Here is a 23,845-nt window from a genome sequence, read left to right as displayed (position 1 = left end):
AAATCTAATTTTACATTCAAATCATTACATCAACACAAATTTATATCGCATCAAACAATTATTTCAATTCAAAATTTTATTATTTAAAATCAAAATCCAAAAACAAAACTTCACAAGTAAACACACCAAATAAGTTATCATTCTATAAAAAATATAAAAAAAGAAAGGAGATTAAAAAAAAAAAAAGAAAAAAAAAAGAGAGATAAAAATAAAAGTAAAAATTTAATTTAATTAATTTATATTTATTAAATATTTTTAATATGGAAAAATCTACACAAAAATTAAATGGAGATAAAAAAAAACAAAAAAAATATACCATTTTATTAAAATATAGGGTAACGGATCCTTTACCGTTTTAGTCCGGCAATTGAAGACTGTTTTACAATAGTTCTCAATGCCTACATGACAGGCTGATGGACACGTGTCGGCCAAATCAACGTCACGTGATTGACATGTGTCCACGTGGATAATTTTATTTTTTAAAACATTTTATTCTTTTAATAAAAAAATTAATAAAAATAAAATATAAAATATAAAATACATAAAAAAATAAATTTAAAAAATATAAAAATAAAATTTAAAAATAAATATTATCCATGTGCTCGTCAAGTCAGCGCCCCATAGCCGTGGATAATTTATATTTTTTATATTAAAAATAAAATATATAGTTAAATAATATACTAATATATAAATTATGGGTGTGTTTGTTTGGGAGATTGGATTAGATTTTCACTGTTCATCCCATTTCCCTCCCCCAAAAACATCAAATCAAACACTTATTTTTCATTTTTTTATGTTATACTAAAAATTAATTTTACATTCAAAACATCACATCAACATCTGTTTATATCACATCATACAACTATTCAAATTCAAAATTTTTACTATTCAAATCCCAACTCAAAATCCAAACCTTCAAATAAACGCATTCTAAATGTCACGTGGCGCTTGACGGACATATGACTAATATTAACTTTTTATTTTATTTATTTTAAATTTTATTTTTATTTTTATTTTTATTTTTAAATTTTAATTTTATTTTTATATTTGTAGTTTTTTTATATTTAAAGAAAAATAAAAATAAAAATAATTCAGCTGACGGATACGTGTCAGACACATGACGATACTTAGCCGACACTTGTCTGTCGGCATGCCATGCAGGTGCCATATAGACATCGAAGAATAAATTGCAAAAATTTTTCATTTATGAAATTATTTTAAAACAATTTTTAGTTACTAAACTAAAATAATAAAGGGATCAACTACTAGACTATCAAGTTACCCTAAAATATATCTATATTTATATATATATATATATATATATTCCCTCCATCTAATAGGGTTGTCTTGTTTTCCGTCACGAAAAATTACATTGTTTTGTAGTCTCCAATTTGTAATAAAATTATTCCATGCTTTTTCAAACTCTCCTTAATTATTATTCCAACATTAAAAAAAATAAAAATAAAAAAATAAAAAATAAAAAATTCAAACTACCTTTAATTATATTTCTCTTATGAAAAATTTAGAGAAGTTCGTGTTTGGGCCCGAGCCAGAGTCTTATTTATATTTGTGTTCTTCCCCAATTTCGATTTCAACTTCCCATCGAATCGATTCCGAAGGCCCTTCATAGACTTTCCTATAATTATCCAAATCCACGACACCGCCCCAAAATCCCGCCGCTATTCCCATAATAAGAGATCCTTTTGCAGTCCCATCCAATCCTCGGCGGAGCGGCAGCAAATCCTCGTTTAGTCCGTCTGCGGCGGAGGAGAAGATTTGGGGTTAAGATGGGGAATCCGAAGCAGAAGTGGACCTCCGAGGAGGAGGAGGCGCTGCGGGCCGGCGTCGCGAAGCACGGCGCCGGAAAGTGGAAGAATATCCAGAGAGACCCCGAGTTCAACCACCTCTTGTTTGCTCGCTCCAACATTGATCTCAAGGTATGCCTCTGTTGGTTGTTTATTGTGATTTTATGGTGGTTATATTCTATTGTATGCACAGGACTTGATTGTGAGGGTATGGACTATGAATTGAGTTGCTTGTAACCCTGTTTTGTTGTTGACAGTCTAATTTGGAGATTTCGTGAGTTAATTTGATGAATTTTCTGATTAGTTTATATACCTATTGCTGTATTGTTAATGTGGATGAATGGATGAAGTAAGGGCACCAAAATTATAGACTAGTGCGCCCAGAGCTACGGATTTATGCACTTTTCTTTTTAAGAGATCCTCTGTTCGAGTGTAATATGTAAGCAATTTGGTGAGTGGAATCTTTCAAATCCAGATTTGGCTCTGGTGATAGTGTGAAGTGCGTTAGTACAATGTCCATGACATAGTAGTCGGTTGGGACACTAATAGCTTCTTGTTCGGAGTAGGGCTAACCCGACATTTAAAAGATTTAGGTTGGACGAGGAAGTGTAACACTTGTTTGGGTAAGGTCCAGCTCTTAGTTTGTAAAACATGCTGTCATTAGTTTGTTAGCAAATCTTTCGACTCTTGCTTGGTAAATTAGACCTAGCTTGAAGTTCTTGAAGCATCTCAGCAAGAGCCCAATCGATGGTCGTGTTAAACCTACCTTGGGTTTATTTAAACCACCAAAGATGTCTTCATTGTTGAAAGCAATACCACTTTGGACTTACCAGATCTCCCAAAGAGTGGGTTTTCGCACTCTCTCAAAAGTATGGATATCGTTAAGGAATGGAGGGAGGACTAATTGGTTAATGAGATTGTCAACCGATGAAGCTAAACCTAAGAAATCTCCCACTTCATAATGAAATAATCCAAATATGGGATATTGTGGGGCAAATGAGAAAAAGGTGATCAACCAATTCATGATGGGTGGCAAAGAAGGCAAACTACATCCGGAATGCAACAGCCTCAATTAGAGAGAACATCTCTTAATGCAAGGTCACCAGGAAGATCTTCCAAACAAAGGTAGCTTGTCACTGAGGCCAAGTTTAATGTAGGTTTTGATTCTAGAATCCTACATAAAGAGCAAGGGGAAAAGATTCCATCTGAACAGGCTTCCAAATGAGTTTATTTGACTTGTCGCGGGATCAAAGGGTGGATTGAATTGTCTCAATGAAAGATTCCTAAACCTAAACCTTCTAGTTGAAGAATGCGTGTGAAGTTTAATATTCTATTTCCATACTCTGTTCTCCCATAACCCATAGCCCTTAATGAAACCTGGCCTTGAGCAAGTGATTGCATAAATCCAACCAAATAAAGATTGCGGAGGAATTTGCATTGGTGCCTAATGCTCTTCCTAGAACATTGTTTCACCACCACTTCAAATTCCACAATTACTGTATAGATCCCATGCTTTATTCATAAGACTAAGGAACATAGCTTGAACTACCCAAAGTAAGTGAGGCCAATTGAATTGAGAGCAATGTCATATAACCTGTAAATAACCTCATCCAGAGGATATTGTTATCTTGGAAGAGCCAAACCCACTTGGTACGGAAACCTTTGTTTAAGGAATCCAGGGAAATCATCCCAAGGCCACTACATTTTCTTCTAAGACAGATATAACTCAAGCTATTGAGTCGCATCTTTTTTATTAATTTTCTTTATTGACCATTCAGCCCTTACATATAAATCCGTTGTTTCTTCCATCTTTTTTCACTTTTGTATTTTGACTATATCCTACATTCCTACTAGATTTGCTTCTTTCTTGCTCTTCATCCTCTTCTCCATTTCTAGGTAATATCTTTATTATTCATTTTCCCTTGTATTCTTTTCCATGTAGAAATATAAATATGTTGTCAAAGTTTGAAACTATCTTGCGTGTATATATCTTTGGAATATATAAAGTTTTATGTAGGTTGTAAATTCTTTGGCTTTGTAAAATTGGTTAGATTTCATTTTTGCAGTTTTTTTTTGGGTGTAAAATATACATATCTGTGTGTGTGGATTGTGCTTCTTTATAAGGTGATTATGTGGTATGGTTACAATGCCTTGATAAGTATATATGTTGACTCTTTAAAGCTTTATAGTAGATGTATATTGGTTGTGATTTATGCAAACGCTGACTTGAGCGCTGGTTTGTTTACTCAGGATAAATGGCGGAATTTGAGTGTAGCAAATGGACAAGGATCTAGAGATAAAGCAAAGATACAAAAAGTGAAGACTGATGGGCCAGCTACCCCATTGCCTGTTGCGCAGGTCACTACTCCTGTTGCTTCTTCATCACAAACTACACCAGTAGATGTAGTAATGTCAGATTCTTCAAAGAGCCTGCCTGAAGGAAATAATGCGGCCAAGTAAGTTCTACTTCTATTTTTATGTTCTAGATTACAGTTGCCTTGTTGATTTGTGGTAAATGTTGTGCCTAGTGGAACTATGATAAATATCATTTGGTAATATTGCTAATCTTTTAGAACAATCAGATGTGATCAACAACAATAACACTAAACTAGAATAAAAACATAGAAGTAATCAGCACATAACTAATGATAAACCTTGATCAGATGAGAATTGAGGTGAAACTAAGGTGACCAAGACCTAACATCTCTATACCAATGGAATCTTAGTTATTGAGTTACAGTCCATTACCTGTGATCTGGAAGTCACAAACAAATGAAACCACTATGTAATGATGATGGTATTACCTTGAGAGGTGCTTGAGAGCAACCAAGAGCATTTCACAATCACGAGAAGTTTCGCAACTAAGGAGTTTGTTGGAAGGAGCAATTGATGAAGAAGGTTGAAATTTCTCCAAGTGAAATAAGATGGAAAATGTCTCTGGTAGTTGCAGGGAAGTAATATGTGAGAATAAAATATTTCTTATTGGCGCAAGTGAAGTTATATGTATATAGATACAAAAAGTCTATCCAAAAGGATTGATAAGCTCTAATACTTCTCTAATATAACTCTATCTAAACTATAAACTGTATAGCCAAGTATTCCCCCTCTAAGTCTCCAAGTTGAACTTCAGACTTGACATATTGAGTAGGGATGAATCCTTCTTGGACCTTGTCGACACAGTGACAGTTGACTTCAATATGATTTATGTGGTTATGTAATATTGGATTAAATGCTATATGTATGGCAACATGGTTGGAACTTGGCGCACCTTGGTTTTCCAAGGAACAAGTTTGTGGCCAATTTCTCTTACTAATTGTTGTGTTCATGTCATCTCACAGGTAGTGTCTGCCGCAACTCTACATTTTTGCATTATTTATAAAAAAAACTACAAAAAGACATTACATCCAACACTTATTTTTTCATTTAAAATAATACATCCAAACCTATTTTTTATTTACAATTTTACTATTCCCAAAACATCAAAATACCCAAGACAACTAAACAAACATTCTTGAAAAACATTGGAAATGAATTCTTGTTGCCAATTGAATTATGGCAATGTATTCTTGCCTGCCTGTTATTTTCCATTATATCATTGCTTGAAATCATTGTTCTGTTGGCAGGTACAATTCCATGATATATGAAGCATTGTCGACACTAAAAGAACCAAATGGATCAGATGCTAGTGCAATAGCTACTTATATTGAGGTATGTCTTTAAAGTTGATCGATAAAATGATCAGTTTTGTATGTATTGCGTAAACTGATTAATTTGAGAACACTTTCAGCCGAGGATAATATACATCTGTGTTCTGAAGATAGTGATTACAATTAATATGGATAGATTTGTTAATGTTTGTTTAACTATTCTCTCTCTCTCTCTCTCTCTCTCTCTCTCTCTCTCTCTCTCTCTCAGGCACTGTACATATGATCATTTAGAAAACCTACTATAAATAGAAGAACACATGTCAACTTCTACATTTTGCTTGTATCTGCAGTCTGCAGTGTTATATCCTTTAAAGAATTAGGATTAACATTTCAATCACATGTTTTGGTCTCTCTTTGAATCTGTGATGACCTTTGCTTTTAATTCAAACTAATTGATGTTTCTCTTTTGTAAGGAAGAACCGTAGTCATTGTGATTAACCATTTTACTAAATTGATCAACCACTTTTGGCCTGTATTATACTAATAAACTGTAAATTTAATTCGAAAGGTTGAAGTCTAGTCTTTTCGAAGTTATTCTCTCACACTAAGCAGCACTTAAGTAGGAAGAATAAAGAAAAAAGAAAAACTCAGGATGTGTTTTGGATGTTACTGAATTGAAATTTGATTGTAGGAAAAATATGTATTGCATGGCTAGGTTTTGAAAACGGTATTTTGGATGAGAATTTTTTATTTTTTATCTTTATAGTAAATTGCATAGTGCAAAAATATAAAAAAAAAATGAAAAAATAAAACGAGTACGCTTTGATTATCTAGCTACTGATGCCCTGCAGACTCCAGAATCGTATGCATTTCTTCCTCTTCATTTTTATTTTTTATTTCATTCTTTTGTAATTTCAATTTTAATCAGCTGAATACCAACCTTCATGTCTGAATGAATGTTTTGTATGCATACCATCTCCTTTTTTCCTTTTTATTTTTTGGGTAAGTTCCTGTCCTTCGTAAAAGAGGCACATAAAAGGGGTGCATTTTTCTTTGTATTGGATGTTTTTGTTTTTATTGTTTTTTAGGTGAAATAGTGTTGGATATAATGTTCTGTACAGAAAATAGGTATGCTTTTATTGGGAACTGTGAAAATGAATAGTAAAACAAATTGAGAAGAACTCGGTTAACATAGCATTGTCTTGTATTATAAAAACTGAGTTGAACTAATCCAAACCATTATACAAGAAGCTCATGAGAAGTTTTTAATTTAATTAAGGGTTTAAGCTTTCTGTATATTATTTATATTCCTTGAGTGCATCAGGCTTGGAAATTTTATATGTTTTACTTCATTGCTGTTAATATATTATTGACTATAGTTTTAGACATTTTTAGCTCTCGAGATTAGGATATAGGAATAGTGCATTCGTTGTTATTTATATAAATTTGTTGCCAAGGATGTATTGTGCCAAGTATCTTGATGTGATTAATTTTGAATTTGTACTGATATCCATAGGCAATCCTATTTCCAATAGGAATTGGTTGATTCCAAAACTAAGTATTTCTCGCTTTTTTTTTTCTTTTAACATATATGAAACAGCAAAGGCAAGACGTTCCACCTAATTTCAAAAGGTTATTGAGTTCCAGATTAAGAAGACTGGTGCAACAAGAAAAACTTGAAAAGGTAAATTCCATTACCATTGAGTGTCGATTTTCGATGGTATTTGCTTGTAACATTGCCGTATTTATATAAAAAGTTGAGTGGAATTTTGCTAGGAAATTTAAAACCTCAGCTTTAATTTTTTCATAATTTATCAAGAAAAAGATCTTAATTATCAGAGCTTGATATATTACTAGAAAAGCATGACATTTGTTAACACCCAATTTTAGGCATGACTCTCTACCCGAATATACAATACCTGCATTGACTTGTATCAGGACACATGAACGGCTCCCAAGCTCAATTTTTTTTATCATATTCTAGTGTTAAAATATTAACTTTTTTTTTTTTTTAATTATTTATATACGGTTGCCCCCTCCCCCAAATTGTATAAATTCATATGTAGCGATGGCAATGGCTCCGGGTAGACCCGAGTCCGACCCGGGCTTGATCCATTTATTTGAGATCGGATCAAATTATTCGGGTCTGGGTCCGGGTTGGGTATTGTATACTCTTATTGGGTCTGCACCAGGTCTCGGGTCCAAGTGTGGATCCGGACCGGATCCGATTAATATATTACTAATATATTAATTATATATATGAAAAAAATTGATTTTTAATATAAGTCGGATCCGGATTCGGGTCCAATTTTAAGTTAAATATTAAGCATTGTAAAAAAAGTTTTGGGTCCGTCGGTTCCATTGGGCATTGTTCGGGTCGGGTCCGGGTATGATTTGGTCCGATTGGGATCCTAGGTCCAACCATGTGTGTTCGGGTCGGGTCTCTGGTCCGGATGGACCCGACCCATACCTGACCCATTGCCATCTCTATTCATATGTGACCCTGTCATTATTTTATAATTTTCATTTATATGAATTTTGCCGGTTAATCAACCCGAAAATGAATTTGCAGGTTCATAACTGCTACAAGATCAAAAGAGATAATCCGCATATAGACCCGAGAAGTCTCCCTACAAGACAGAAAGACACCAGGCCCAGGCAAGTCCAAGGAATCGGGTCTCTGGGAGACACGCTCGAAGATGCAGCGGTGGCTGCTGCCTACCGGATCGCGGAAGCCGAGAATAAGTCGTTTGTGGCTGCAGAAGCCGTAAAAGAAGTGGAAAGAGTTTCCAAACTGGCTGAAGACATGGAGGCCCTCCTCCAATTCGCTACCTACTGTCACGAGCAATGTAAACTCTCTCCATCTCTTCTATTTTTATCTTTTTCTATATTCTCTCTTTTGATTTATCGGCATTCATATTTTTTTTGTTCCTTGTCGACAGGTGCGTCTGGTGAAAAAATACTGTTGAGAATGTAGGGTGCATCCTGGTGCGTCGCCCCCCTGGTTGGTCTCCCGCCTTTTTTTTTTCTTTGAATGTGTATATAGGTAGGAATTTGAAGCTATGTAGGGCTGGATAATTGCAAGATTTTTGAACCATTTTTATTTAATGTTTGATGTAGAAATTTGTCTAAAAGTTTTGGAATGAATGTGGTTAAGATGTGGTGATGTTAAATGATAACTGTAGTATCTCTGAGATTGATTTGGTTGTCTTTGTCTTTGTTTTCTATTTTTATTATTTATTGAATTGATGTTAGTGAGTGATTTTAGTTTGATGTGTCATTTAAATTTAAGAAAGGGCTAGGTCCAAATATTTTTGCCTTGGGGCACGAGTAGTTCAATTGAGCTCGTTAATGATAATATATTTATATTATTTATATATTAAGATAATATATCTATTATTTTTTATATCAAAATTTACATTTATTATTAAAAAATGAATATTTTATTACAAAAAATTATGAATTAAATTAAGTACATTTAAATTATATATTAAAAATATATAGAATATATATATAATTCAAGTCGAGCTTATATTTGAGCAACCAATATTTTGACTCGAATTCTTAACGAGTCGAACCTATATATATTAGTACTAAAAATTACCTATATATATTAGTACTAAAAATTAATTGTAAATTAAAGTATCATATCAATACATATTTATATCACAATAACTAATCCAATTCAATTTTTCTTATTCAAAATCCAAACCCGCAACCAAACACACCCAATAAACTTCACCAAAATAAATTTAACAAAAAAACATCCTATATAATGCACACATAAAGCCTCAGAAATTACTACATGCAAAAGAAGCACTCAAATTAAATCCATAGAGAGACCCACATAATTCAATTGAACAATTTTTACCTCATATGTAGAACTACGTACCTGCAAAATACTCTTCATATCCAGCCGCCGAGCTCTCGAACCGCTCGGCAGAACAAATCGAACGGGAGAGCCGTTGAATGATTCGCCGCAAAAAGCTATTCCTTCAAAAGATGTTTGCTCACCAGTTTCTTCCGAAGGTCCACAGCTTCAACGATCATACCTGCAGCGTGTATTCCATGAACGATATTCGAACACAGAGAAGGATCGTACCTGCTTCGACTCGACGCCAGCATTTCGACGACTTGAGCGGCGGTGTCGACCTCCTTCTTCTGGCACAGCCTGTGGATTATAAATCTGTAGCAGTTTTCCCTAATCCTGCGCCGGGTGGCTTTCCCGATCTTTCTCAGGAGCTCGACGGCGGGTTCGACGAGATCGACTCGGCAGAACCCCCACAGAAGGCAACGGTACGTTATATTATCGGGTGCCGGCCCGAATTCCACCATGTGCTCAAAAACGTCCATTGCTCGATCCATGAAACCCTGCTTGGCGAACCCGTCAATCACAATGTTGTAAGTGATTACCGTCGGGGAGCACCTCGTTTCGCCGATCCCGCGAAGGATTTGAACGACGTGATCGATCATCGTCTCCTTCGAAATCGCCCGTAGGAGCGTGTTGTACGTGATTATATCCGGAGACAGGCCTCGATCGACCATCTGGGCGAGGAAATCGACGGCGCGATCGAGACGGCCGTGCTTGCACAGGCCGTTGATCAATATGTTGTAAGTGATCACCGTCGGTGGGTTCGACGTTTCGTTCATGAGTAAAAGGGCCTCGTCGACGTCGTCCCAGTACCCGAACAAGCAAAACGAGTGGATCAGAGTGTTGTACGTCACGATGTTCGGCGTCATCCCGCGGGAGAACAGATTCTCGATGATCATCATCACGTCTTCGTAGTTCCCCTGTTTCCCCGACAGATTGATCATCGAATTGTACGTTATGAGATCCGGGTAACATCCCTCGGCCGTCAAATCCTTCATCATTTCCAGGGCGCGACTCACTCCGATATGTTTACAAACTAACTCGACGAGGATCGTGTACGTGACGACGTACGGCGGGCATCCTCCCTGCAGCTGATGTTTCCAAAATTCGATCGCCTCGTCGTATCTACCGTGATCGAACATCGCACGGATTATCGTGTTGTAAGTGATTATATCCGGAGGGCAACCGCTCGAGCTCATGCTTTCCAAGACATCGACGGCAGCACCGAGATTCTCGTTCCGACACAAACCACCGATCAACATGTTGTAGGTAATAATGTCGGGAACCTCACCGGTTAGGACCATTAGATCGAGAACCTTAGCGGCTTTGTCTGTCCGGTCGAGATTGACGAGCCCTCGGATCAGCTTTATGCAGCATTCAGAATCCGGGATTTGGCTTATACGAGTCATGGAATTTACTACCTTCACGGCATCGAACAGCTTCCCTCGGTGACATAAACCTTGGAGAATCTCATTGTTAGCCTTCTCACCGTTTTCGACGAACGGCCGACCCAAAGAGGACTGTTGGCGACGAGAGTAGGACTTCTTGTATCCTTCTGATTTCGACTCTTTTTTACTGCCCTCGGAAATCCTATCGAGATAAACACCTGCTTGCTGCGATGCACACCTCAATGAAGGAATCGTTCCTCTGCCATTGATTTTGCTCAAGGGTAGACCTGATTGAATCTTGCAGCTACCCGCTCGGAATGGTACGAGAGCTCTTTTATGCTGATAATGGAAGAAATCGTGATTCGGATTGACTTGGTAGGCGATACAGTTCACGTCATGGATATTATGAACCTCGGCTGTTGATTTCAGTGGTATACACTTAAAGGCCATTCCGTTCCTCAATTAAACGAATACCAATTTCTTCAGAAGCAACTATTCAACCTCATGCGGAATCATCCAAAGGATCGAAAAGCCAATTTCTTCATATAAAGCCCGTTTATTGATTCAAACTGCAGAAAAAATTCGAAGGAGCAATTTTCAGATAGCATTATATACAAGGCCATCAAAACATAATTTCATACACATTTGTTCGTATTATTTCTACAACGAAAATAAAGCAAGAAGTCAATATAATTTATTCGTTCGCTAAAATTATAATCTCTCCGTCCAGCCAAAGTATACATATTTCTATTTTGGGTTGTTAAATTACAAAGTAACAATTTCATTACTTACCCCATTTTTTCCCACAAATACCTCTACTTTACCGTCACATTATTACTCTTACACAAAAAAGCAAGGACAAAATTATACTAACACTACTTTTATCTACCCAACTACAATTAAAATAATATTATTTTTTAAACTCCACGCTAAAAGTAAATGTATACTTATTAGCCGGACGGATGGAGTATCTTTTACTTTTATTTTTTATTGTCCGTTAAACTTATACATAAGTATATTTATAGTAAAACACTTTAACCCCTCACAATGTAATTACCTCTACTTTTACAATAATTAACAATTTTGCCACTACTTTTTTTTTTACGTACTTATTACTTTTTTATAACTCCTTAATAAATTTCTCATAAAACCCTTAGTTTACTTTTTACTTACCACGCGTTAACATTAAAATACCATTATTTCTTAGTCTCTATACTCACATAAAAGTATTCAAACAGAGGGAGTATTTAACACTTCATCAGTATTCAGAGAAAATATAATTTCTATATAGTTTAAATTTATCGATCTAGCATCTTTATCACATCCATACACGTGCTCTTATGACTTATTACATATCCGAAAGACTTGTAAGATTATCGGTGAGATACTTATAAGACAAGATGAAGAAATGGAAATTATAAAACTACGACTATGATTGAAGTATTGCAGAATTAGATCAACCCTTGCTCCCAGTATCATCTAACAATCACTATACATATATTGAGTATAAATTTGTAAAGCCCATTTTCAGTGCTCACATTCACCAGATACCAAACATGCTCCAATTTTTTATGCCAAATCTAAATTTGATGCCAGTCATTCAGCCAGGTTTCCAAATGAACAACTAATATGCATAGTTGTCAATCTCGGATATTGTTACGTAGCAGTCAACCTCTAAAATACTATAGCATGATGATTGCTATTTAAAAATGTAACAATATATCTATATAAATTATTATATACTTTAAAAAAAAAAAGGTTTGAGAAAAGATGGTTCCTCTTCTTCATTTCATTCATTTTTTTCATTATATGTTCGTCATATGCCGTAATGTTTTTTCTCTTTCTATAACTAGAAGTAACTACAGTATACTATACTATAATAGTATAAAATCTACATTAACCAAATAACAAATATAATATTATATCGTAAAATCAAAACCTACTTATAATAATAAAGATTATAATACACTCCATCTATCCACTTGCAAGAGACACATTATACATTTTTGGTTATACACTTGCAAGAATTACATTTTCTTATTTAATAAACGTGTACTCCATTACATGTTATAAATACCTTTCCAATCACATTTATTTACCCAAATATCATTCCATAATAAATAAACCCTCATTCCTCGTCTAATTACACAAAATATCATTAAAATGCTAATATATATCCGAGCAAATGTAACTCTTTCAAGTGGACGAAAATAGTATTATTTAATTTAAAAGGCGCCCGCTTAAGCCCTAAATGCCATACGGCGTCACAGAGCTACATTAGCGGCGGCGGCGTTCCACTACACAACTATTACCGCCTTATCGAGTGCTATTGACAACTATTCTAATACGTTCTACACATAACAACACTATCTTTCCAACCACTTAAACAAATTTCCTCTGTAACATAAGCCATTTCAAATTCACCATGAACCCTACCTAAACTATGGCCAGTTACATAATTCAAAATTGCTCTAAAATTAACAAACGAAATGCGACAAGAACATCGAAAAATGCTTCAATTCCAGACTTGAACATCACTATCAGCATAAACATACCGCAAATCAACAATAAACGTCCGCATAAAGCTCAACAAGGATAAGATAACAAGTTTATTCTATCGTCCTCACTGCGCCTCAAAGCTCCTCAACGCAATAACAACGACACAGGTAATTGAGGTGAAGCGAAAAAACACACATCGAACAACATAAAAAATTAACCCTCCGAATTACATACATACCTTCGCATAATCGGACCTTGAACGACTGAACAGTGGCCAGAGGCGACGGCGGCCGGCGGGCGGATGGGGTTAGGGTTTATGCGCCGGAATTAGGGCAGGTGATCGTATTTGTTGAACCTAACAATTCAGTACCGTACAAAAGTTTATTTAGGCATGTATTCGCCTAGTAGATATCGAACTCAAATAATTATTTGAAGAACTTTCACGGGATTACTATTAACTTTTTATTTTTATTTTTTGAGAATTTTGAAATTTATATATATATACATATTTTTCAATTACTCTGAGTTTTTTAAAATTTTACAATTGAATATTGTAATTCCCATAATTTTTTATAATTATTAATGATTTATAATAAAAATTTATGTTTTTAAAAATATTAAAATTTTAATATTTATTTTGTGACTAAAATAAATACTCCCTCCGTCCCATGTATTATGGGTTTATTACTGTATATACTGGAATTTAGATGAGGTGTGATTAGTAAATAATTAAGAAGTGTATTAGTAAAAATAATTATCCGTATAATAAAAATAATTGTGGATTAAGAGTGAGATAACTAAATAGTTTAATTAAATTAAAAAAAATGATAAAATTTAAAATTTAAAATGAGATTAAAGTGTATAATTATATTTTCAAAAAAAGAATGGACAAATTATGTGGGACATACGAAAATATAAAATATGAACAAATTATGTGGGACGGAGAGAGTATATAATATTCACTCCGACAATTTGGGCCGGTTGATTTTTTTTTTTTTTTTTGTATAAGATGAGCCGAAGTAATCCTAAACCGTGTTGGGCTGACGACCAATTCATAGCCATGTTTGAAATTTTACGATTATGGTTCATCTTCACACCAATGAGTTATTTTTACTGATTATAACTTATACTTCAGTGTTATTAACTAATTAAATATTATTACTTAATGACTAATTTTATTTTTTATTTTTTGGATGAAGTGAACATTACTTTAATAATGTGTATTTTAAAATAATACTCCATCTGTTGCAGATATCATATCCACGTTGCCGTTTCTGTCTTTCCCATATACTATACCATGTTACTTTCCTTTTTGAAAAATGATTACACACTTTAATCTCATTTTAAATTTTTAAATTTTATTTTTTTTAAATTTTAATTAAACGAATTAGTTATCTTAATCTTATCTTATAATGATTTATATTATAGGATAATTATTTTCACTAATACATTCTTAATTATCTACTAATTACACCCCTCCTAAAATACCATGTTAAACACGGTATCTGGGACGGAGGGAGTATATTATTATTAACTATATTATTGTATTAAGTAATAAAGATTGTAAATTTATGGGTTTGTTTAGCAGATTTGAAAAAATAAGAATTTAGTACTCTTCTAATACAATATTGTTTACCATTTTTGTGTTTCTTAAAACAAATCAATAGTTTCATTTTCATAAATAACTATATCATTATAAAAATTATTCATACTTTTTTATTATTGTTACAGAATTGCTACAACTTTTTACACGAATATACTAACGAGGGTAAGGGCAAAAAACTCATTTATTCTTACATGTTACCAACTACAAATATAATATCAATATTTTTTAAATTTCGTGCCCAACACATGACTATACTTTTGGGACGGAAGGAGTATTTGATTTGATATTTTGTGAAAAAAAAAATGTATTTAATGTAATTTTTTTAAAAAATAAATAGTATCAAATGAGTGAAAGTATGTTGTGTAAACAAAACAATCCGGCTATTTCGTGTCACATTTCGTTGATTTTTTAATAGAACAAGTCAATAAAAAATAAAAAAAGTGTATATTTATGCTAAATTTAATTTTTTTAAAAAAATCTTTTCTAAATATCAAAATAATAAAATTAGAAATTTAGGCACCTTAGCTTAATGTATTTAAAAAATTAAGATACAATTATCTAATTAATATAAAAATAATAAATATGTATACTATATTAATATTTTATTATTTTTTTTTAAGAAGATTTATTGATTCGTGAAAACAAATCGAATAAAACTTTACACTATCCGAAATTTTTAATACCAACCCCATCTACAAATAACCGATTCGATGCCCATTTCTAGTAAAAAAAAAAAAAAAGGAAAAGAAAAATGCCAGATGGAAAATGGGGTCACGTGACAGGTCCACGGTGCCCAGGTTGGACAAAAAGGGACGTCACGTGGTCACGGTCTGCGTACGCTACTCAATCCATTCAACCGTTCTTTTCTTTGTCTTCCAGAATTCACAACTTTCCTCCACGCGCCATGTCCGCGCGTGTACTCACTCCCCCATTCACCCTTTTTCTCCAACTCTGTATATTTTTATATATCTATGTGCTGTCAAACACTGTAGCGGATTTCTTACCATTTTCTCTGCTGTTAATGGAAGCCAAACCCTAGCGTCTGTCATGCAGTTTGAACAGAGAATAAATCCTCATTAAATCACTCAATTTAATTCGATTCTACCTAGTTAAGGAGTGTAGATCTCGAATTTGTGGTTGATTGCGGATGGATTTGGTGTGCTGAGTGTGTTGGATTAGTTGAAGCTTTGGTTCTGCGTCGATGGAGCCTCGCGTTGGGAGCAAGTACCGATTAGGTCGGAAAATAGGCAGCGGATCCTTTGGTGAGATCTATCTTGGTAAGGTTTTTGGAATTTTTTTATTCTTAATTTTTTAATTTTTTTTCTGGTTTCGTTTATGCTTTTGGTGTATAGTGTTTGCTGGTGGAGAGTTCATTTTTGGTGTTTTTGTTTGGTGCAGGAACAAATGTTCAAACTAATGAGGAGGTGGCAATCAAGCTGGTGAGTTTGTGTGGTCTTCTGTTCAATTTCCCTCTTTTTCTTTTTTTTTTTTTGCCATTTTTTGTTTGGTTGGTGGATTTGTTTTTGTCGTTTTGTATGTATGAAGTTATTGCTCTTGTCTTGAAGTTGTCGTTCGTGGTTCTGTTGTTTACTGGCTGAGTTGTGAAGTCGAGCTTAAATGTGCAGTTTAATGAAGTTAATCAGCTTGCTTTTTGTGTATGTGGGATTACTGTTTTGTTTTTTGGATGGATTAGCAATATTTTAGTTTCTGTTTTGTTGGAGCCTCGGAATTGGTGTTTATTAGTATCTATTGTATTAGTTTCTGTAATCCTTCGACGAGCTTATACTTTTATCATTTGATTGTCAACACAAAAGGACCACTTGTATATGTAGTTAGATATGAAACTTTTGTTTACCTTAGTTAATCAGGAAGTTATGCCGTTTGTTATGAGCTATTTGTTCTCACTCATGGACGGCTTAGTGGAACCCAACCATGCTCATTGCTGCAGTGTTTGATTATGCTTTGAATCGCTCTCGAAAGCCATAGTATGGTTGCTCTTGGTCACGAATCTGTTGCACGTTTGCATAAACTGTGGTGGGCGGTCTAAGAAATAAGTAACTCTAATAGGTACAACCTGCTGGAAAATGTTTGGTTGACAAATTGAATTTATAAAAGAATTTTTTTTGTTTGTTTATTTCGTACTATTATTATTTTTAAAACATAAACCTGTTTTCTGTTTGGAGAAACCAGGGCTGCATATCAATATCTAGTCCTCATAACATACACTGTTGTATGCTAGTTTTATGGCCTGACATGTATTGAATATGACTGGCTTGGACAATCTTCTTATTCCAAGCAAATTAAACTCGATCATGGTTTTAGATGGATGCAGTTGGAAGCCAGATGCCGTTTTAAATTGTTTTGTAAATGTTCTTCAACTTCAATATATGACTATATAAATAGCATAATATCTTATTTAAATTGATGAATTGTTTTTTTGTTGTTGTTGTGGTTGTTGTTTCTTTTCTGTATGTATGCTTTAAATAAAAGTATCTCAAAAAGCTCTCCATGTATGAAGATTATTGCTCATATTAACATAGAGTCTGGATGGATATGAATAGAAATGGAGTCAGAATCAAATGATTACTGAGTTACAAGACTTAGAAAAAAAATTCACCGACTTCATAAACCTCACCTGCTGTGTATGCAGGTTACATCATGTTTTGATATAAATTTGGTGCTAATATATTTGATGGTTTGGTGGGTCGTTGGTCTGTGTGCAACTTAATGTAAATTTCTTGTGAATTTTTGTTGCTTGTGTTCATTTTCACATAATACTAATGCTTTCAGGAAAATGTGAAGACAAAGCATCCTCAGTTGCTGTACGAGTCAAAACTGTACAGAATTTTGCAGGGAGGAAGTAATGATTTTTCAGTTCTTTTCATTTTTTACTTAGCAACACTCATTCCAATTTATCTGGGCACTAAGATTAGAAATACTAATTGCAGCCGGGATACCAAATGTGAGATGGTTTGGTGTTGAATTAGACTATAATGTTCTAGTTATGGACTTGCTTGGACCCAGCCTTGAAGATTTATTCAATTTTTGCAGTAGGAAATTTTCCCTGAAGACAGTTCTCATGCTCGCTGATCAAATGGTTAATACTGTTCTCGTCTTCTACTATAGATTCGAATTCGATCCAATGGGGTTACTAAAAGAGACGTTTTTTTTTTTTTTTTTTCTTGACATTTAATTATATGATAATTTCTCTCTAATTGTTCAGATCAATAGGGTTGAATTTGTACATTCAAAATCATTTTTACATCGAGATATCAAGCCTGATAATTTCCTCATGGGCTTGAGTCGTCGTGCAAACCAGGTCCTTGTCTAATTCATCTTTGTTCTATTAGAGAATGAATTGAATTTGTATTTAAAATTTATGTTTTATCTGACCACCAATATTAGGTTTATATCATTGACTTTGGTCTTGCAAAGAAATTTAGGGACAGTTCGACACACCAACACATCCCTTATAGGTGAGGTTAATGTGACTTGATTATTTTATTTGTTGCGTTTCATTAACATTTCAATTTTTCTTATGATTGTAAATCCACATTCGTTTTTGCGAAACTGCAGGGAGAACAAAAACTTGACTGGAACAGCTCGATATGCCAGTATGAATACTCATCTCGGAATAGGTAGAGGTTTATTTTTGTTTTTCTTCATTATCCTACACTTTTATTTGCTAATGTTCTTCCATTTTTGAAATTTTTTCTCATTCTTTTATATAGAACAAAGTAGGAGAGATGATTTGGAATCGCTTGGATTTGTATTGATGTATTTCTTAAGAGGAAGGTAACCACTATATCCATTTTATTCCTTACAGTTTATTGAGGTTCGTAGTTTGACATGTGCTCGATTCAGCCTTCCTTGGCAGGGACTAAAAGCGGGAACTAAAAAACAGAAATATGAGAGGATAAGTGAGAAAAAAGTTCAAACTTCCATTGAGGTAACTTTATTCTCGAATATTATATTAGGAAGTGTGTGTGGTTTGTGTGGGTGTATGACTGCTGACTTTCTTTCTAGGCATTATGTCGGGGTTATCCAACTGAATTTGCATCTTATTTTCATTACTGCCGCTCACTGCGATTTGAAGACAAGCCTGAATATTCTTATCTCAAGAGAATTTTCCGTGATCTCTTCATTCGTGAAGGTAAAATGTTGGTTTTACTAGGAGAGACTATGTTTCGTTGGGGTTTTGGATTTTGGATTTTGGATTTGAGTTTGAGTTTTGAACAGTAAAATTTTGAATTTGAATAGTTATATGGTGTGATATAAATAGGTGCTAATGTGATATTTTGAATATAAAATTTTACTGTAACCTAAAAATAATAAATAGGTGTTTTATTTGGTGTTTTTTGAATAAAATTTTTTTAGCGAATAGTAAAATTTTGCCAAAATCCTTAAACCAGGCTGTGTTATTTTGTGGGTTTCACCGCAGGTTTTTACTATTTAAATTCTTTTTTCTCACAAAAAATATCAAATCGAACAGTTGTTTTTCTTTTCTATATTATACTACAAATTTATTTTACATTCAAAACATCACATCAATGTCTATTTATATCAAATCAAACAACTATTCAAATTCAATTTTTTACTATTCAAAAATCCAAACCCACAAACACACCCGAGTGTTTATAGTTTTAAATATCTCTGTTGTGATGTAAGGTGAATTGTGAAAATTTTCTGGTGGTAGAAAAAGTTCTCCAAAACATCAAAATTTTTATCAAATTACTATTTTAATTTAAAATTTTATTATTCAAAACTCAAACCCCATAAACAAATACACCCTGTAAGAATGATGCTTTGTATATTTTTGGTGGCTTTTATTGTTATATATATATATTGATTATTATACATTGTATCTTTTACATAATATCTTTTGGTAATCGCGTATCTTTAACACTAAAATGAACACATTCGACATGTTTCCCCAAGCCGAAGAAGTTGACTAAAAACGAGATCTATTTATATGTATATTATTATTCTTGCAGGTTTCCAATTCGACTACGTTTTCGATTGGACCATTTTAAAGTACCAGCAGTCTCAAATGGCGGCTCCTCCTCCTCGCGCACTTGTAAGTGATTTAACAAGCAACAAATTTCAAAGCGCAATCCCATTATATTGCATTCGATGATCCGTGTATCTTTTAGGGTCCCAATGCAGGGACAAGCTCGGGACTACCCCCTGCAGTTCCCAGCGGCGAACGTCTGCCGGGTATTTTCATCAGAGCTGTCTCCATGATATCTTATTTAGGTCACGGCTGTTCCTTAAAAACCCTGTTTTGAGACACTCTCAGCCTTTTTTGCCGCAGGTGAAGAAGAGGGGATTCAAGTTGGACCTTCTTCGGCGGATCCTTCCAGAAGAAGTTCTGTACAGCTCATTAATCCTGCTAGCATAGCCAGGCAGAAAAGTCCTGCAAATGATTCGACTAGCAAGGATGCTGTGGTAAGCTGAGAATTTCTATTATCATTGTCGTTTTACTTTTACCTGTCTCATTTTTTATTTTTAAGGTTTGAATTTGGTCTCGTACTATTCATTCTATATTTTTTCAAAAATCATTAAATCAAATATACTCCTTCCGTTGGGTACGGAGATTAAGAAAATGAATATTTTATTGGAAAAATGATAAAAGTAAGATGGTAGTTAGGGGTATTTTTGGAAATTTAGTTAAAAATTAAAGAAAAGAAGAAAATAACGTAATAAATGTAGTGACATTTGGAGGGTGTTTGGCTTTTTCTAGAGCTTTAGCTTATTTAAGAGCTTTTAACTGTTTTGAATAGCTTATTGGCCCCCAAAAAACTAATTTCTAAAAAGCTATATAACCCGAGTTTTGAAAGAGGTTTTTCATTTTAATTTTATTTATTCCTTATTTGTCCTTAAAATGTTATTATTTATTTCACATACATATAAATATATTTTATACTGCAGTAATTATAAATGATTTTAATATATTATTTATTAAATTATAATTTTATTTTTATAAATTTAAATTAATTAATTTTTATATATAATTAATTTTATTTGTAAACTATAATTATGTTTTTATTATTATTTTATTTTTATAGTATTAAAATTAAATAAAATAGAATAAATTTATTAAAAAATATAAATATAATAAATTAATCAATAATTAATATAATAAATATATATACCAAAATTTTATTATTTTATAGTTTACATCATTCTTAATAAAAAATACATATTTCTTAATAAAAATATATACTATTATTTTTTTCAATCTAAAATTAATTAAACAATATTTTATAACACATTCGTAATTTCAAATAACTAATAATAAAAACAGCTAATAGTCAAATCTAACTGCTGATTCATGTCAAACACACCCTTGATATAAATAAGTGTTGAATGAAAAATAACAGTTAAATATCAGTGGTTGACTTTATCAAAATTAGTAATAGGGTAAATTTAAAAGTCGGACTAAAAAAAGTGAGTAAATTTGATGGATGGAGAGAGCACGTGTCTTTTATTTCTTTTATCTTAGTTAATTTATTTTTAGAAATTCAAATATTACTTCCTCATCGTCAAACTTATACTTGCTTAATTTTGGCCGACAAATGGAATACATCAAATACCTATTTATACCGGGAACTAAAACCCGGACACTTTTAAACACAAATCATGATTTGTGGGTTTATGTGCACCTAGTTCATCTATCTTGTGTGTTTGTGGAGTTTGAATTTTGTATTTAGTTTTTGAATAGTAAAAATTTTTAGTTAAAATAATTGATTGATCTAATATAAATAGGTATTGTTGTGATATTTTGAATGTAAAATTAATTTTTAATATAATATAAAAAACTACAATAATAGATGTCTGATTTGATATTTTATTGAGAAACTTTAAACTCCACGGCGCACATGCATTTCACGACTTTTGCGCACTTTATCTTGTGGCAGCTCTCGAGCTCGACTTTCTTCGGGAGGTCAAGCGGAGCGCAAAGACGAACTGCTGTTTCCGGAAACGATTCGGACCCGACTCGCTCCCGCACGCCCGAGACGAGTCCCGCGACGGGAAACCGAGTATCGAGCAGCCAAAGAGCCTCCGACCCCCCGAAGCACAATGGCCCTTCAAGTAGGAACAGTTCGAGCACCAAGAACTACGATGCTGCCGTTAAGGGCATCGAGAATCTGCATTTTGACGACGACGAAAGGTATCATTAAAGACGTAATATATTCCTGTAAATCGGCATTAATTAGTAGCGTTCGACAAACATCGACGACGACGACGATAACGACGCAGAAGAATTGGTGTGGTTTGTGGTGGGTAAGGTTGGTTGTTGGTGTGGTTTGTGGGTCTTTTAATTCCATGTGCTATTCCTCCTCCTCGGCCTCCTGTCTTTACATCTTCTCTTATTGTCTGCTTGGGATTCGTTCATCGTTTCTAAGTTCTAACCCACCCTTTGTTTGTTTGTTTGGTTTCTGAATTGTAAAATTGCCCACTCCTACTTCTTCTTACTGCTACTGCTAATATTGGTGTTTTTATTTTCTTTTGATAACATAGAAATTTGGGCTATTTTTACAAGTTTTAGCATTTTATATATATAAAATATTACATAAATAATTAACTTTAAATGCATTTAAAAGAATTTCAATACTAATTTTTAACACGGCCGTGTTGTATTTTAACATCGCCGTGTTTGTTGGACTTATTTTTTTTATAGCACCCCGTGATGTGAACGTGATTTGTTGGGATATTTTTTTAATCAAATATATATAGGATAAAAGTGAATTAGTAAAAATTTTGAATTCGAATAGTTGTATGATGTGATATAAATAGGTGTTGATGTAATGTTTTGAATGTAAAATTGTTTTTTTAGTATAATATAAAAAATGAAAATAGTTGTTTGATTTGATATTTTTTGGGAAAAAAAATTGGATGAATAGTGTAAATCCAATTCAATCCTCCAAACAAACACACCCTTGGTTTACATAATTGAAAATGGAATTAAAATTGATTGTTTTTGTTTTTATTGGGACTGATTATTAAATTTTTCACTGTAATTTCTAACAAACAAAGAGAGCAAAGGTGTGTTTGTCGGTGGATTTTAGTTTTTGGGTTAATTTTGAATAATAAATATTTAAATTGAAATAATTATTTGATGCAATGTTTTGTATATAAAATAAATTTATAGAATAATATAAAAAAAATAAAATAATTGTTTCATGTAATATTAAGGGGGTGTTTGGCAAATGGTTTTTTTTAAGAGTTTTAGCTATTTGACCAGTCAAAAAGCTAATTTAGGTGTTTGGTAAATTAGCTTTATGGAATAGCTTTTTAGACCCAAAAGCTAATTTCTGAAAAACTAACTTACTCAGCGTTTTGAAATAGCTTTTTCTGTAAAAAAAAAATAAAAAATAAAAATTTATTCCTTGTATGCTCTTAAAAATTTATTATACATTTCACACAAATAAATATATTTTTATTATTTATTAATTATATTAGAATATTTTATTATATTATAGTTTTACTTTTATAAATTTAAAATAATTAATTTTTATATAAAAATTATTTTAATTGTAAAAATATATAAATTTATTAAAATCAACATAAAATAAAAAAAAATATAAATATTAATAATTTATTTTTTTATTAAAATTACATTATACGAATTTTATACTAAAAATAAATTAAATTTATTGAAAATTATAATTATAATGAACTAATCGATAACTAACATAATAAATATATATAAGAAAAATTTATTATTTTATATTTTACATCATTTTCAATAAAAAAAATTATTTATATATTTTAATAAAAATATATTATTTCTTAAATCTAACTGTAATAAAAATTAATAGTTTTATAACACTTTTACAATTTTTAATAACTAATAACAAAAAATTTTAAACATTCTAAATTCAAAAGAACGTAATTGAATATATTAGAAAGAAGAATAAAATAGAAATGTCCTCGATTGTCATTTTACGTATAAACAGCTAATATCAAACAGTTATTTTACCAAACATTTTAATACAGTTAATCGAATCAGTTAATCAACTAAT

General features: G+C 32.7%; 3 protein-coding genes across 4 annotated transcripts; 2 read left to right on the top strand and 1 right to left on the bottom strand.

Annotated features, from left to right (window-relative positions):
* Positions 1-1,600: 1,600 nt before the first annotated feature.
* Positions 1,601-8,719, top strand: LOC127239923 (telomere repeat-binding factor 4-like). Its single transcript, XM_051258307.1, has 6 exons — positions 1,601-1,937; positions 4,056-4,261; positions 5,429-5,513; positions 7,053-7,136; positions 8,025-8,301; positions 8,395-8,719. Exons 1-6 carry the CDS (start codon positions 1,788-1,790, stop codon positions 8,427-8,429), a joined length of 837 nt encoding a protein of 278 aa, XP_051114264.1. The 5' UTR covers positions 1,601-1,787; the 3' UTR covers positions 8,430-8,719.
* A 448-nt stretch (positions 8,720-9,167) lies between these two features.
* Positions 9,168-13,622, bottom strand: LOC127239866 (pentatricopeptide repeat-containing protein At1g08610). The gene is made up of 2 exons (XM_051258214.1): positions 13,449-13,622; positions 9,168-11,280 (listed from the first exon to the last, which is right to left on the bottom strand). The coding sequence occupies exon 2, from the start codon at positions 11,159-11,161 to the stop codon at positions 9,440-9,442; it is 1,722 nt and encodes a 573-aa protein (XP_051114171.1). The 5' UTR covers positions 11,162-11,280; positions 13,449-13,622; the 3' UTR covers positions 9,168-9,439.
* Positions 13,623-15,798: 2,176 nt separating this feature from the next.
* Positions 15,799-22,352, top strand: LOC127239674 (casein kinase 1-like protein 1). 2 transcript variants are annotated; one of them, XM_051257932.1, is made up of 14 exons: positions 15,799-16,093; positions 16,215-16,255; positions 17,607-17,676; positions 17,765-17,913; positions 18,040-18,135; positions 18,222-18,292; positions 18,393-18,454; positions 18,548-18,611; positions 18,681-18,765; positions 18,843-18,969; positions 19,811-19,893; positions 19,970-20,033; positions 20,131-20,264; positions 21,737-22,352. In XM_051257932.1, the coding sequence occupies exons 1-14, from the start codon at positions 16,018-16,020 to the stop codon at positions 21,998-22,000; spliced, it is 1,386 nt and encodes a 461-aa protein (XP_051113889.1). In that variant the 5' UTR covers positions 15,799-16,017; the 3' UTR covers positions 22,001-22,352. The 2 variants fall into 2 exon arrangements, with proteins under 2 accessions (XP_051113889.1, XP_051113888.1); XM_051257931.1 differs by having other exon boundaries at positions 20,116-20,264.
* Positions 22,353-23,845: the final 1,493 nt, after the last annotated feature.

This window comes from Andrographis paniculata, unplaced genomic scaffold (genome assembly GCF_009805555.1).
Source record: "Andrographis paniculata isolate CXL003 unplaced genomic scaffold, ASM980555v1 Contig78END, whole genome shotgun sequence".
Lineage (NCBI taxonomy): Eukaryota > Viridiplantae > Streptophyta > Magnoliopsida > Lamiales > Acanthaceae > Andrographis > Andrographis paniculata.
This window is presented reverse-complemented; position numbering and strand designations above follow the sequence as displayed.